At 36.7% G+C, this 16944-nt stretch overlaps 1 protein-coding gene across 3 annotated transcripts in view; it reads left to right on the forward strand.

The window, feature by feature from the left end:
• The window catches only part of SPATA1 (spermatogenesis associated 1), a 76363-nt gene extending 60146 nt beyond the window's left edge, over positions 1 to 16217 (forward strand). For all 3 annotated transcript variants that reach the window (XM_020988702.2, XM_020988706.2, XM_078156551.1), the window contains 3 exons: positions 3868 to 4046; positions 12609 to 12707; positions 15237 to 16217. In XM_020988702.2, the coding sequence (XP_020844361.2) occupies positions 3868 to 4046; positions 12609 to 12707; positions 15237 to 15320 (362 nt within the window). In that variant the 3' untranslated portion in view covers positions 15321 to 16217. The remainder of the gene's footprint in view (positions 1 to 3867; positions 4047 to 12608; positions 12708 to 15236) is intronic.
• Positions 16218 to 16944: the final 727 nt, after the last annotated feature.

The raw sequence follows: 16944 nt of genomic DNA on the forward strand, positions 1-16944 counted from the left end.
TCCCAAAGTGAGCCTGGCTGCCTTGGGAGGTGGGAGATTTTCCTAACTCCCGCCATAACTGGATGACTCCCTATCATGTAGTTTTTAATGGGGACTCTTTTTCAGGCATGGATTGGATGAATTGGCTGCTGAGATCCTTTCCAGATCTGAAAGTCTTCAAAAATTCCTCTTTGAAATAAAGCTACCTAATACATACATACATACATACATACATACATACATACATACATACATATACACACACACATATATGCATACATGCACATGTATATGTATATGTATGTATACACATATGGGTAGCTAACATTGATGTAGCATGTACTATATTATATGTCAGGCACTATGCTAAGTACTTTGCAACCATTACGTCACTTGATCCTGGGAGGCAGATGCTATTATTTTCCACCTTTTATAGTTGAGGGAACTGAGGCAAACGGAGGTTAAGTGAGTTCCCCAGGGTCATGCAGCTACTAAGTGTCTGAGGTTGAATTTGAACTCAGATCTTGCTGATTCCAAGCCCAGTGTTCTATCCACTGTGCCACCAGCTGCATGTGACTGGACGTGAGTCTAGACACCAGTAGAATGTAAGCTCCCTGAGGGTAGGGACTGTAAATGTTGTCTTTATAGCCCCAGTGTCTCTCACACTACCCTTGCACATAGTGTCCACTACAAAAAAAACCCCAACAACTCCAAAACAACAACAATAACAACAACAAAAACCCCTCAAACATTTATTGAATTGTATTCATAGCCTCACTTTTGTCAGTTTTACAGCACTGGACAAATCATTTTACCTTAGGGGTCTTATTTGCCTCACCTATGATGAGTATAATAGATAATCTCAAAGGTCCTTTCTGGTTCTAGAATTCTATAAATCTGCTTCATTCTACTACTTTAAGAAGGAAAGGCTATTCAACAAATATCAGCCTTAAACTGAGATTTCCACTCAGGTTAGGATGGTGAATATTTTTCTTAGGATTTATATTTTCACATGGAAATTTAACAGTTTTGTTTAAGTCACTAAAGATCTAGCGGAAAAAAACACAGAACTCCTTGGTGATTTTTATTATAAACTTAATCATCTATAAACAGAAACATTTGAAAACACAAACAAGAGGTGGTGAGGGAAGGATGTACGTGAAGCTATAAACATCTGCTCTCACAGTTTATTTTTAAAAGTGTATATTAAATTTAACAAGGTAGTAAAATATTGCCTTGTTCCTTACAAATTTTTTTGCTTTATTAATTCTCTTGAATTTTTTTTCTCATAGCTTCCCTCTGCCCCAATATAGTCCACCCTTATAAAAAATACAGTATAGTCAGACAAACATATCATATTGCCATGTCTGAAAGCATAGGACTTACTTGGCACCTTTAATATATTCCTCTAGTTCTTGCTGGCACATGGGACACATACTTTATCCTAAGTTTTCTGAAGCCATGATTGGTCACTGCATTGATTAGAGCTCTGAAGTCTTTCAAGTTGTTTTTCCAGTACATTATTGTCATCATTGTGTGAATTGTCCTCCTGGTGCTGCTAACTTAAATCTACATCAGTTCATGCAAATCTTCCTAAAGTTCTCTGGATTTTTCACATTTGTCATTTCTTACAGCACAGTAATGTTGAATCACCTTCATTCATCATTATTTGTTCGGGCCATCATCTAATTGATGGGCATCCATTTTGTTTCTAATGCTTTGCTACCACAGAAAAGTGCTATTTTAAATGTTTTTGTATATATGGACCCTCTGCCTCTGTTTTTGACCTCTTTCAGGGGTCTTTCAGGCTTTTCAGGGGTATTGCTGGTTTAAAGGGTATGATACAGTTAGTGAGTTTTCAGATAGAATTCCAAATTGTTTTCCTAAACAGTTTGACCAACTCACAGTTCAATGCACAGTGAATTAGTATGCCTGTCATCCCAAAGCCCCTCCAAAATTAGACATTTTCTTCTTTTGCCCATCTGATGGGGATGAGGAGAAATCTGAGAGTCTTCATTTATTCGTAATTTGGAGCCATTTTTTTTTTGTGGATAGCTTGCATTTCTTCTTTTGTAAACTGCCTGTTGATATTCTTTGACCATTTTTTGGGGGGGTAGTACTTTTGGTTTTTGTATGTATTTGTATCAAGGACACACATACGTAGTATCAGAACTTTATCAGAGATACATACCATTTGATTTTTCCCAATTAACTGACCTTTTTAAAATTCTAGTTGTATTATGTTCCCATAAGACTCTTCAATTTTATGTAATCAAAATTGTCCATTTTCTTTATTTACCACCATCCCATGTTTAGTTAAGAATGATTCCCTTAACCATATAGTTTTGAAATTTACCTTCCTTTTTTCTCCTCTCTCTGTACATATATATATATATATACACACAACATGTATATACACACATATATATATTATATATTGTTTCATATATATTTTATGATATGACATTTTATATATGTCAAGTATCTATTTGGAGATTATTGTGGTAGATAGTATAACATCTTAATCTAAACCTATTTTCCAGTAGACCACTTCGTGTAATTCAGCTCACAGAACATTTAAGATATGGTTCAAAATTCCCAAATAGTTATGTGACTTTAAACAAGTTATGTTTTATAACATTTTTCCTTTCTGTAAAATTTGGATATATAGCTCCCTGTTACAAACTCACAGAGGTTCTTAAAAAGATGAAATGACATTTTCAAAATGGCAGGGGTAGGTAGGGTCTGGGACTGTGATTTCTTTGGAACTCCTGATGTGCAAACTACTCCACTGGTCTAGACTGCCAACTCTTATAGTCTTTAAAAGTTGCCTGGGTCCCTGAGAGAGGTTAAATTGCCCATGATCACAGAAGAAGGAGGTGAACTCATGCCTGGCTGATTCCGAGGTCAACTCTCTATTCACTATACTACCCTACCTCTCAAAAATTTAAGAAAAAGAAAATTTTTGTCAAAGACTTACTTTCAGTAGATTGTAGCGAGATAGCTGCTCCTACGTATCTAGAAGCTCGTCCTATGTGAATGATTTAGCACCAAGTCTCCCAGGAACACAAATCATGTATGTAAAATCAGCAACAGTATTTCCCTAAGTTCTTATTATATGTCAAAATGGCAATTCCTTAACAAATAGTCATTCAGGTATAATACTACATAAAGTGCTATTACTAGGATCCAAATGACTAAGTCTTGGTGAGAAAGTAAATGGAAGATAAACGGGAAAAAAAGAATATAATAGCCTCTTCGAAATATAAATATCCATCTACTTCAACAATGTTTATACAATGATAAAATGTACCTCCCCCCAATACTCATCATGGTGGTTTTAACTTTTAACAAGTCTCTTAGATAAACTATAGTACCAAATCAGTTAATTTCACAAAAATAGGCCATTAACGAGGCAGAAGATCTAGCTCCCAAAAAGATAATTCATTGACTAATACAGACACAGCCAGTCAGCCATGATGAACTCTACTGGAAAATCATCTGAAATGGGATATCACATCTTTTACTTTCATGGGATAAGATAAATAGATAATGACCTCAAACTATCTTATGAAAAAGAATCAGTATAAAAGAATTTTTAATATAATTATCATTTTTAGTATTGGCTATTAGTGATTTCCAGAAAGGATTGTATAACATAAGTAAATGAGCATAGGATTCAGTCAGAAGTCTTGGATTCTAGTCCTAGCTTTGCTAGTGTGTGACCACGGACAAATCACTTAAACTTTATGTATGTCAGTTTCCTCATCTGTAACATGAAGGGGATCAACTGTTCTAATTATCAATAAGTTCCTTAATTGAACTGTTAAGCTCTAAAAGTATGTGATTCTATGATTAGTTGAATACCAACTTTGCTTTTATTCATAGCCCAGGAAGCTTGGAAGAAAAAGTATTTTGAAACCAAGAAAATCACAGGTTCATTGGAAGAAGTTTTAACTAAACTTCAAGAAGATTTAGAACTTTATTATAAAAAATTGCTCATGCAGCTAGAAGCTAGGGAGATCAAGATGCGGCCAAAGAATCTGGCAAACATTGAAGACTCAAAGGTATAATAAGTTATGCCCCTTTCGTAATTTTTCTATTTTAGATGAATTTTTAAGGGTATGTGCAATGGAACTGCTAATATTCCTGTTTGGGGACACATCTGTAATATGATCATACCACATTTTAAATTGATTTTTGAATGTTACTTTTAACTTAGCTCAATCTATAATTCCATTAAATGGAATTTTTGACTCTTAGTAGATTGGAGGTTATGGTATGATGTCTTTATCCTCTTTCATAATGATTATTGACAACAGTAAGAGTAAACATTTTTAGCAAGACTCTGCTTGTGGACATGTGTTTTCTTTACACATATTCCCAGGATTGAATGAATTTTTAATAAATATTTGTTGAATTGAAATGAATTCCTTCTCTGTAAGTCAAGAATAGATCTTAGTTTGTCTCCCTCATTAGTGATTTCTTACTTTATTCCACCAGGCTATTGTCATCAAAAGAATTTGTTAAGTACCACCTGTGTGCCAGATATGATGGACTTTGCCAATCTTAAACTGCTCTGCAGTGTGAGCTATTCATTTATATTCATTTACTCCACTGACCATAACACTGCTTTATGAGAAACAGACTTGTTCTGCTTGACCCAAAGGGGGAGAACTAGGAGCGACAGATGAAAGGTCCAAGGAGCAAATTTTAGGATTGATGTCAAGAAAAATTTCCCAATGCTTTGACCTATCCCAGAGTGGAATGGGCAGGTGGGGAAGAGAGTAGGAATACATTGGGGCTCTTTTACTTGTGACAATATAATTTGTCTTGGCAGATTATAACCAACCCCAAATATAAAGTTTGGTTCTGGAGTTGTCACACCAGAAACTCTATTATATCTTAATGCTATCTGAGGAATCGAGTTAGGCCTGTGGTCAACCAGCTGGGATCCTTAAAAAAAATCCTATCACCTTCTTTGTGAATTTATGTCTTTAGTCTTTCCATTGCTTCCCTGTATCCATTGCCAGATTTGCTATTCAGAACCATTACTAAGGTTTCACAGACTCTTAACAGAGTCACAGTGCCTCAGACTTGAAAGGGACTTCAGTTGCTACCTATTCCAGCTTTCACCTGAACAAAGACATCTTCTGCTACATATCTAAAAACAGATCGTTAAGCTTTACTTAAAGATCAAGAGAAGGGCACCTACTATCTTCCCAAAGTGCCCATTCCACTCTGAGATAGGGACACAAACCAAGATCTATCCTTGACTTACAAGCAAGGAATTCATTTTAATCCAACATAACACTGATTTTGCACTTACTACAGGCAAAAAACTATGCTTAATACCAGGGGTAAGATACAGAACCAGGGTATGTCCTTGTGGAGTTTATAGTCTAGCATAACTTTAATACATGTATTAATAACAATAATACATGATACATTTATTAAAAAGGCATAAAGAAATAGTACTGAGATGTAGAGAGAAAGATTGTTATATAACAGGGAGGACCAGGGAAGAATTCATGGGGGAGGTGGCATTTGAGTTGGGTTTTAAAAGATATGTATAAATTCAACAGGCTAAAAAGAGGAACAGAACATTTCAGGCACAGGGAAAGTCCAGGGAATGGTTGGCAGACAGAAAAAGCAGCATGGTTTGGCTGCAGCATATAGTATTAGGAAAAAGAGTGTCATGAAGTAAGACGGAAAAGACTGGGGAATGTTAGATTGTGCAAGGCCTTGAATGCCAAATAAAGGAATCTGAATTTTACTTAGTAGTTATTAAAGAACCAGTGATTTTTTTTCAGTACAAAAGTAACATTAGAACTATGCATAAGGGTGATTAGTACAGGACAAAGGACAAATTAGAGGAGGAAAGGGTAGAAATGGAAGCTTTATTATTATAGTAGTTATTATCAGAATACTCCTGATGTTTGGTAATGAGGACCTAGACTAGAGAATTGGCAGTGGGAAGAGAGAAGATAGATATGAGAGATAATTTGGAGATACACTCCACCAGACTTGACAATTGGAGAAGTGAGGGAGAGCAGAGTCAAAGACAACACCAAAGTTTTCAGTATTGGATATCAAGTGATACAAAAGTATTTTGAAGAATGGTGGAGGGGAGTTGAAGCCAGCCAGTCAATAAGCATTTATTAAGTACCCACTCATGCCAAGTGCTGGAAATACAAAGAAAGGCAGAAAACATTTCCTGCGTTCAAAGCACTCACAGTGTAATGGAGAAGATAACATGAAAACAACTACTTGAAAACAAGGTAGATACAAGATACTTTGGAAATAATCAACAGAGAGAAGAGACTAATTTTAAAGGGGATCAGGAAAGGCTTGTTGTAGAAAATGGGATTTTAGTTGAGAGTTAAGAGGAAGCCAGGAGGAAGAGATGAAGAGGGAAAGGATTCCAGCCAATATGAATTCCAGGCAAGTGAAAATGCCTGGAGTTCATATTGGGTGGCCTCAGTCTTCTTAGTGATGAAAATTGGGAAAATCAAATTGATTCTATTTTGTTATTGATTTTATTCTATATCACTGATGACATTTTTATGACTGCCTAAGTCATGTTTCATTTGTCACAGAGTTGAGTTTGGAAATTCAGCTTTCCTATAAATCACTCATTGTCTCTGAGTTAAACTTAGAAATTCAGGTCTCCTGCTAATCACTGTTCTATTCTTGCCTCAAGGAAATCTATTATCCTTGAAGGATGCAGGTGGATGCCAGGAGTCTGGTCCATTATCACTAAACTGTCCTCCTAGGTGGACTCAAAGAATGGACATTTCTTAGTGACAGGAGTTGTAACTAGCTCCACATCTCCAATTTCCAGTCAATCATATTGTTTCTCATGCCTATGACACTATAAGCTTTGAATCAATCATACTGTTTTCCCCATCTCTGATGCTGCCTTCTACTCTGAACACTTCTCCTTTTGTCTGTGAAAGAGAGTTGGCTTCCTCATTCAGGGTCTTTGCTTTTCTGAGAGGGCTGAGACCCTGTTTATTGGCAAATTTATGCTTTGTCAATAAATTGATCGTGCTCAGAACATTGGGTCTTCCTCAGTTTGGAGCCTAACAGTGAAGGAGGTTAAATTATTGTAAGCATGTGGGTGGGTGGGGCATAATTAGAACTTGAAAAAAATCTCAAGATAAGGAAGGTGGTCATTAGGTGAGTTTGAAAAAAAAACACAACAAACAACTAAATTAAACTAAAAGCCTAAGATGGAGATATGTTATAGTAGGGAATTGGGGCTTCGGTTTCCTGGACACCTACTGGATCTCTGGCCAACACAGAGCAGCTAAAACCTTCTCAGTTTCCTTAAAAATAAGATCCTCCTTTGAAAGATAGAGGAATAGATGAGGGGAACTTCTATTCTGGAAGAACTGACACAGTAGAAATGATGGGAACCTTGGAAAGAAGTGACCATGGCCACTCCATCCTAGAGTTTGTGATAGAGATGGAGAGAAAAGCCAGGCATGGTTGTGACATTATTGTGTTCAATTATGATTATTATATTTTAGGGAGGTCATTCAAAAGTTTGGAGCATCCACATAAAGGTGACCAAGCCTTGACATTGTGCAGGATGAGAATCAGTTGAAACAACTAGGGGTATTTAATGTATAGTAGAGAAGATTTAGGGGGGACATGCTCCCTGTCTTCATGTATTTGAAGAGATGTCATGTGGCAGAGAGAACAGACTTGTTATTTTTGGCCCTAGAGAGCAACAATATGTGGAAATGAGCAATATGTGGGAAGCAGAATTCTAGTAGGTTACAAGCTCCTTGATGGGAGGAATTGTTTTGTTTTTATCTTTGTATCTATGGTTTGAAACTTAATATAAAAAAAATTTTAAAAAAACCCAAAAAAATCTTAAGATCATGGCAACTGGTCCCATCACTTCCTGATAAATAGAGGGAGAAAAATGGAAGTAGTATCAGATTTTACATTCTTGGGCTCAAATATCACTTCAGATGGTGACTGCAGCCATTAAATAAAAAGATGCTTGCAACTTGAAAGGAAAGCTGTTGGCAAATCTGGACAACATACTAAAAAGCAGAGACATGACCTTGTTGACAAAGGTCTGTATAGTCAAAAGGATGCTTTTTCCAGTAGCAATGTATGGGTGAGAGAATTGGACTATGAGGGAAGCTGAGTGCTGCAGAATCAATGCTTTTGAATTATGGTGCTGGAAAAGACTTTTGAGAGTCCTTGGACAACAAAGAGATCAAATCAGTCAATACTTACAGAAATTAATTGAGACTATTCACTGGAAGGTCAAATACTGAAGCTAAAGCTTAAATACTTTGGCCACATAATGAGAAGATGAGACTCACTGGAAAAGATCTCAATGTTGTGAAAGATTGAAGGCAAAAGGAGAAGGGTATGGCAGAGGATGAGATGGATGGATAGTGTCATGGAAGCAAGAACATAAGCTTGGATAGACTCCAAGAGATAGTGGAGGATAGAAGGGCCTGGCATGCCATGGTCCAGGGAGCCACAGAGTCAGACATGACTGAACAACAAAATCTCTGGCATTGAGCAAAACACCATGCACATTGTAGGCACTTAATAAAATTTTGTTGAGTTGACTGGAAATTGCTGAGAGGCATATTTAGGCCTGATGTACAGCTTCCTAACAATTTAGGGTTATCTAAAAGCAAAAATGACTTGCCTTAGGAGGTAGTAGTATTCAGAAGTGAAGGATATCAATCAAAGGCTGATTGATCACTTATCAACTATATTATAGAATCAATTTTTGTTCAGGGAGAAGAGGGTTTAGAAGACCTCCAAAGTACCTTCTAACTCTGTGATTCTGTGATTTGTTGGTCAGTACTCCTGCTTAAGATTAGGGTTTCTGCAGCTCCATCTCTTAGCACAATTTGCCCAAAGAATCCCTAATTGATTCTGTTGGAAGTGGTATTTTTCTAGTTTGGCTTTAAAATGGTCTTCCTGTGGCAGCTTCATACTTCCTTGAAAAATTACACATGCTTTCCAGGCTTCAACTTGTATGTTAAGATGTCTTTGGATAAACCATGACATTCCGGATGAACATGTTTGGTACTTATAAATTACTGCAAGGTGGTGAGAGGATTGCACAGTCCAAAGTGGATGAGTCAAAGGCCAGACTACCTCTCTTCTGTCTGTAAGGCCACTTTCCATTCATTCCTCACAGCAGATGTCTACCAGTTACATCCTCCATTAAATAGTTTAATGAATGCTGTGGACTATAGTTTATCCAGGTGGTCCAAGATCAATAGCCAGAAATACTAGTCTCAGATGGCAATTTCATCTGGGTTGGATGGTGTAAGTCCCTTTGAGAATTAACAAGGTATCACGAGCTGGGCACATTTACTGTCTTAGCACTCAAAGTCTAGAACAGTAACACAGAGTTAGGTTTAAGACAGGCAAAGATCCTTTCCAGGAAATACAAGATAAGTGTAATAAACAAATGAATTAATTAACTAATAAATAAACAAATGAACCCAAGCAGAAAGTTGGGATTAGAAGCCAACTAATGTTCAGAAGTCACTCATGTAGAGGCATGAAACAGAGCTGGCTGATCAGGCCCCACAACTTGCCTCATCAGGGAGCTCACACTTTTGGCTCAACCTGTTTTCCTTCCCCAACGTGCTGATCCTTATCAGTGCCTGCTCATGCCTTTGCTGAATGGGCTCCAGCCACCTTCCTTGGTGCAGGGCCTGCACACTGAGGAGGAATCTTGTGTATGGGAGAAAAAGCGGTAGAATCAAGGGGGTAATGGTCCCTAAAACTTATTGCCACCCCCCCACCTTTAAAAACAGTTAGGAGCTTTATCACTCTGCCCCTGTGATACTGGTTTAACACAGCCACCAGTCATTTCCTAGGGCTCAGGCACAACTCTTTCACTCCTGGCCAAGGACCTTCCAGGCCTCCCTCTTGTCCATGGAATAAAATACAGACTCCTTAGTCTGGTGTTTTGGGCTATCATAATGTAGCCCCACTCTGCCTTTACAGTCTTAGGTCACATTCCTTCCATTCATCTGCAAGGTTCCAGGCTGACTGACGATATCTTCTCCCATCTCTGTGCATTCACAAGGGCCATACCTTATTCCTGGGCTTTGTTCCCTCCTATCTCTGCCTGTTGAAACCTCTTTTCCTTCAGGCTCAACTCATATAATATCTCCTGTGTGAAGCCTTCCTTGTTTACCCCAGCTAAAAGCGCCCTCTACCTCCTCAAATCACTTCTAGGGGATTTGGCACTTATACTCCACCCGTAGAATGGAGGCCCTCCAGTGATTGTATCATTTTTTTCTCTTGTGTCTTCAGAATTTTCACAGTGACCCGCATGTAGTAGATGCTTAATTAATATTTGTTGACTTTGATTAGTTTGAACCAGAACAATCATATTTTCTCTTGTGGAACAATGAATTTTGGTGGGTCCTTTGGTTGCTGTAAAAAAAAGGTAATACCTTTTGGTAATACCAATTTTATTGGTGTAGAGAACACCTTGATGAGGAAACCTAATACTAGTGGATTGCTTTTCTGCAATATAGTCGTTCACTGAGAAGTTAAAGGACTTGCCTGGATCAACACTAGTATATGTCAGAGGCAGAACTAGAATTCAGGTCCTCCTGACTCTAAGACCAGCTTTCTGTTCACTTCTGCACACTTCCACTCGTCATATTTTTATAATCTGGGTTTGCAAGGTCAGAACTTAGGAATCGATTTCCTTCTAGATGCATCACCTGAGATCAGAATACATAACCATCAGGTCGGTTGTGATGCCTTGGTTATTATATTCCCATAATTTGAACAGAAACGCACAGATATAATTGCCTAAGAGAGTTTAGCATACATTTCTACTCAATTTTCCTCATAGATCTTTTCCCCTTTAAAACAGATGACTTCCTGCCCTAACAATGAAGTCTGATGACTTTGACTCACCTACTAGTTTGACCTAATCAAAAGAATCCTTATCATTTTGTATTCAACTGCTTGATTCAGTATTGAAAATCCGAATTATACAGAGAGCTGGAGACATAGAGTTCATGGCTACATATGTCTTACAGTTTGGGTTATTTTTTCGGTTGGGCTTTGTGATTTCATCTACATAGGAAATACTCTGGTGTGGAAATGCCCACCATGGATGTAGGTTAACAATTTATCTGTAACTTACAGTCTTAGGGAATTGTTGAGGGTACTAAGCAATAGCTTAGATCCTCTATTTACCCCTGTGAAAAGCTGTAACAGTTAGGATGCTTCATAGTTGCTTTATTAATCATTTTACCTCAGGCCTCTGCCTTCTGAAGCAACAAGATTCATAATTAGCAATTTATATTGAATATGGCTTATGTCCCTGCACCTGAAATTTTTCTCAGAGAGGTCAGTGACTCCCTAACTTGCTAAATAAAATGACCTTTTCCTAGTCTTTATTCTTTTGGATCTTCCTCTGGAGCATTTGATACCTTCATCATCCACGTCTTCTTAAACTTTTTTTCCCAACACATTACCATTTCCTCACTGGCTCCTTCTCCTATCACCTAAATGTCGGGGTTCCACCAGTCTCAATCCTTGACCCTGTTCTCCTTGTAAGAACTCATCAACTCTCCTAACTTCAGCTTCCATCTGTGTGGACAATTTCCAAATCTAGACATCAAGAACTGAACTTTCTCTGAATTCCAATCATATATTTTCTATTAATTTATTTATTTTTAGTTTTCAACATACACTTCCACAAGATTTTGAGTTCCTGATTTTCTCCTCATCTCGTCCCTCTTCTAACCCCAAGACAGCATGCTTTCTGAATACCCGTTCCCCTAATCTGCCCTCCCTTCTATTTCCACCCCCCCATCTTCTCTTACTCCCTTCCCCTTCTATTTTCCTATAGGGCAGGATAGATTTCTATACCCCATTGCCTGTATATCTTATTTCCCAGTTGCATGTGAAAACAATTTTTAACATTTGTTTTTAAAACTTTGTGTTCCAAATTTTCTCCCTTCCTCTCTCCCCATTCACCCTCATTGAGAAGGCAAGCAACTTGATACAGGTTACACATGCAAAATACTTCCATAGTAGTCATGCTGTAGAAACTAACTATATTTCCCTTCATCCTATCCCTCCCCCTGTTTATTCTATTCTCTCTTTTGACCCTGTCCCTCCTCAGAAGTGTTTGCTTCTGCCAGTCACATATTTTCAAGGGCTTAGTAGACATTTCCACTTGTATATCACATCACATCACATCAAATGTTACATGTCTAAAATGGAAATGAACCTGAAAAATGACCCCAAATATTAATTTAGATGCAATTTATTTTGAGGATATAGTCTAACTTTGGCAACAAAGCAAGAAAAAAGAAAGAAGTGAACAGTTCTGTGGGACATATGGAAGTATTCCAAAATCAGAGACAACAGAGCATCATAAGGGGTTGTCAAGGATTATAGCAATTAATTATAAAGAAGTAAAAATCTTATAGATAGGTTGTACCTGCATGTTGGACAAATCATTTGATATCGCTAAACCTGTCTTCACCTGTAAATGAGGAAGGTTGGACTGAATGACTCTGAAGGTGCCCTCCTAGCTCTAAATTCAGTGATTCTGGGATAAGTAAAAATGTGTGTTCTCGTCTATTTCACAGAATAGTCTCATAATCCAGATCACTGAAGTACAGCATGCAATTGACCAACTGAAGAGAAAACTGGACACTGACAAAATGAAACTCATGATAGAAATTAAGGTAATTTTGTTTTCATCATATAAATTATTTCTTAAAATATTTTTACACTTGTATTATAAGAGGATACTTAGGGTTGATTATTTTGTGATCCAGCAAAATTAACTCTTCCCAACAAACAAAAAACTGCTGAATCTGGGTGTTAGATTATTTAAATAGTCCTACTTGGCCAAAAAAGATTAAAGTCCAGCTGTCAATGTTCACTGTTTAGCATAGACTGAGGCAGAAAATCCATCTTAATCAGTGAAACTTCCGAGTTATAGAACACTTTTTTTTTCTCAAAGAAATGCAGTTCTACTACTTTTAAGTGTGTAACATGCTCTAGGCTAGAAAAAGGTTAATGGGAAACTTTGCCAAGTGAGATTTTAGACCTACTTTGAGTACATGTGATTAACATGTAACTAAAACATCATCATAAGATGCTCCTGTCAACTAGTATAAATGTGAAACGCAGCATTCTAGCTTAAGCAAATATTCTTGCTAATACAAAATTATCACATATAGTATATTCAGTTTACCATTTTACAAAGAATTAAAATGCTTAATATTAAAACAAGAGGGACTAAGAATGTGTTTGTCGTTCAGTCGTTCAGTCAAATCTGAGTCTTCATGACCCCATTTGGAGTTTTCTTGACAAAGATCCTGGAATGGTTTGCCACTTCCTTCTCCAGCTCATTTGACAGATAAGGAAACTGAGGCAAACAGGGTTAAGTGATTCGAATGCCCAGGGTCACAGCGCTAGTAAATGTCTGAGGCCTGACCTGAACTCAGGTCTTCCAGATTCCAGACCTGGTGCTCTATCCATGGCTCTGCCCAGCTACCCCCAAGCATGAGGATACAATTATATACTTTTGTCTGTTTTTGATGCTACCCCAAACCAGTACATTCCTGATTTATAAATGCACCAGCATATAACTGGACTATAGAAGAAAAAAAATCTTTTTTTTTTTTTAGATCCTCTCTATATAAGGACATTGTATCCGACCATTGGTCTTTCCTTATAATCAGTACTAATTGATATGGTCAAATCAATTATATGTCTGTCAACCAGTGACCAGTGCGATCATTCAGGGAAGATAAAGTTAAAATTGTAAATATCTGGCCTGTAATATTATGAAATGCAATGTGGTATGGAAGAGGGCACTGATCCTAGAGTCAAAAGGCCTGGGTTCAGTTCTAGGCTGATCTTTACTCAACAGAATGACCAAATAACAATAATAACAATAAACATATAGTGCTTTAAAATTTACAAAATAATATTTTCATTTGAGCTTCAGAATCACCTTGTGAACTAAGTAATACTTGTATTATCTGCATTTTACAGATGAAGAAACTGAGACTCAGAAAGTTTAAGTGACTCACACATGGTCACACAGGTAGTAAGGATACTTTCCAATAAGTCTACCACTCATCTACTATAGAACACTGCCACACTTAAGGACAAGTCACAACCACCATGAGCATCAGTTTCTTGATCTTTAAAATTGGGATACTACTTCTACTATCTACCTCATGGGGAGATTACGAGCAAAGTACTTTGGAAACCTCAAAGTTTAAATAATTGTGAGCCATTATCCAAATTGATTTATCAAGAAATTTCTTTATAAAGATCCTTGCACCACCCACACCATAAAGGTATTGTATCTAATTTTAAGTAACATTGTATTACCTTAATACTATATTGGTTTCACTGGTGTGGATATTCCCTCCACAGTGGAGATCAGAGCTCCTCCATGGCTTTCAGGACTTATTGAGGGCAAAAATTTGATTATTTTGTGGCCAACCTGGCAACTGGTTTCTAAACTGTGTAAGGATGGTCCTTGGACAATAGTCAGTTATTCACCTTTTAAGCCCACACTTAAACTCTTTCCAACATGGTGGTACATGCCCAAGCTTCTCATCTACTGACATGGCCGTGGGGAATGCCACTTCTATGGCAAGATAAGGCATTCAAATAGGACTTAATTGGTATTTATTTCAATGTGTGTTCCAATGACAAATCTTCACCTTCTGGTATGTTAAATGGGCAGGAGATAATATATGTAAATCACTCTGCCAACCTTAAAGCCCTATCTAAATATTGGTTATTCATTATTATTATTAAAGTAGTGTCCTTTAGTGAAATCTCATTTTGAAATTTGAGCAGAGAACATAAAAAATTGGTATCTGGTCTTTCATTGTAATAAAGAATTTTTTTCTTTTTTTAGCAAAATGTATTATTATTTTGGTATGCTATGTGAAGCCTAAGAACTAGCTATGAATATCATAGTAAAATTTTGCTGTTCGACCACCTAGTTTTTGTCCCCTGGAAGTTAAAGGCAGTAGACAGGGGACAATGGTGTTAGGGGATGAGAACACAGAAGGCCACTGGGACTGCTGCTTAATTATGGTAGCTACTGTACTGCATGATTATTGTGAGTACCTTCAGAATGCCAATGTGAGATTTAATTAATCTTTGAAAGGTGCTTAAAATCATTTCAACCCAGATCTCATCTGGGAGACTTCCTTTACATTTTCCAATTCTTTTTGCAGATGAGAAAACAAGCAATTTCAGACATACGAACATTAAAAATGGAACTGGAACAGAAGAAAACGAAAGCATCTTTAAGCTCCTAGTCAAATGTATTTACTTGGAACTGTCTTATTTTTCAAAATATTTAGACTTATTTGAAGACTGTCCATCCATTGTTCTTGCCAATGTTTCTTTATAAGCCTTGTGTCTCTATTCCATTTTCATATTGAGTTTATAAAGTGACTCAGGAAATGTTAAGCACAGTATACTTCTTCAATACTTTGAGGATCTGTGATTTTGTCAGAGTGGGTACTCCTTCCACTAAGACAGATCACACCCCCTCCACAAGTTGGAAGATGAACTTTGAGAGTAGCTTTGGTAAAAAGAAAGAAAGAAAGAGAGAGAGAAAGGAAGAAAGAGAGAAAAAGAGAGAGAGAGCAGTGAAAAGCCAAGTAATTTGTTCAGGGCATTATTTAGTTATTTTTGAGTATTTCAAGATGACTGGACTTCATTTCACAGTAAAGTATTTCAGTATTCAATTGCTGGGTTTAAGATAATTCATCTAGGAGTTAAGAACAAAGGTCCATTTATTAGTTTTAGCAAACCACCATGTCTTGGTACAAAAGGCTACATTGATTTTTTTTTTATGTAACCTTGATAATTAAAAGAATAATAAATATTTTATTTTAACTAAACAGCCGCCTAAGAATCTAAGACTGAGGAAATTGAGTTTACCATTTGGAGCACTCAAGAGGAAACTCCTGGGATGAGTATCTAAGAAGTGTCTTATTAACATATTTTAGAAGCATAGAAACCATCAGTAATTCAAAATAGACTATGAAACATCATCCTTTTGACTGGATGTTCCAGGCATTCTGCTATATGCCCTAGACCTAGAAAGGATGGTCAAATTTTGCCTGCTTTTATTCTGATTAACAGGAAAAACAGTTAAGAAAGACTAGATTTGTATGAGTCCAGGGTTCATAGGAACAGGTTTATAATGTCCCTAGACAGTTATACAGCCAGTGCTATCAAAATGAAAATAATAATTTAACATAATGCTGTTGTCTTTACAATTTGCCATATTGAAAAAGCAGAGGGTTCTGAATTGAAACCTGGCTAAAGGGTTAGGAAAATTCTAAATATTAAACTACTGTGTTTTAGAAAGAGAAATATTAGTTCATAAACTAACGTCATGAGGTTAAAATTAGAAGCAAAATCCCAATGTGGGAAAATATTGTAAATTTAAAACAAACAACTTAGCAATAAGGTTGTCAATGAATAAATTACAGATGCACAGAAAAGGATCTTAGGAGAATTGTTTCATCAAGAATAGCATAAGAATAATATCAGATTATCCACTAAGTTATCCCTATAGTAAATTTAATAATAATAAAATTCTTCTTGAAAATATCTGTCTCAAAAGCATAATTTAGCTGAAAATTTAGGTACCACCACCATACTAGTTTAAAAGATTATCTTTTTTTAAAATTATCTGGGCCAACTCTATATCTTTTATCTTAGAGTCTAGAGTCTAGAGGTTGGGATGAAGCAAAAAGCACTGAGGTGCTACTTTGAGAGAAGAAATCACTGAACCAATATCCCATTCTCCCTTTAACAATGCATTGGCCCTAAGGAGAAGACATTCTATATTAATTTTAATATTAGGTTTGTTGGACAAATAAAATTACAGAGTGAATTGCTTTTCAGAGAATAGGCATTTTTTAA

The sequence above is a fragment of the Phascolarctos cinereus genome, unplaced genomic scaffold, assembly GCF_003287225.1.
Source record: "Phascolarctos cinereus isolate Bilbo 61053 unplaced genomic scaffold, phaCin_HiC Scaffold_5;HRSCAF=322, whole genome shotgun sequence".
In the NCBI taxonomy this organism is placed as follows: Eukaryota; Metazoa; Chordata; class Mammalia; order Diprotodontia; family Phascolarctidae; genus Phascolarctos; species Phascolarctos cinereus.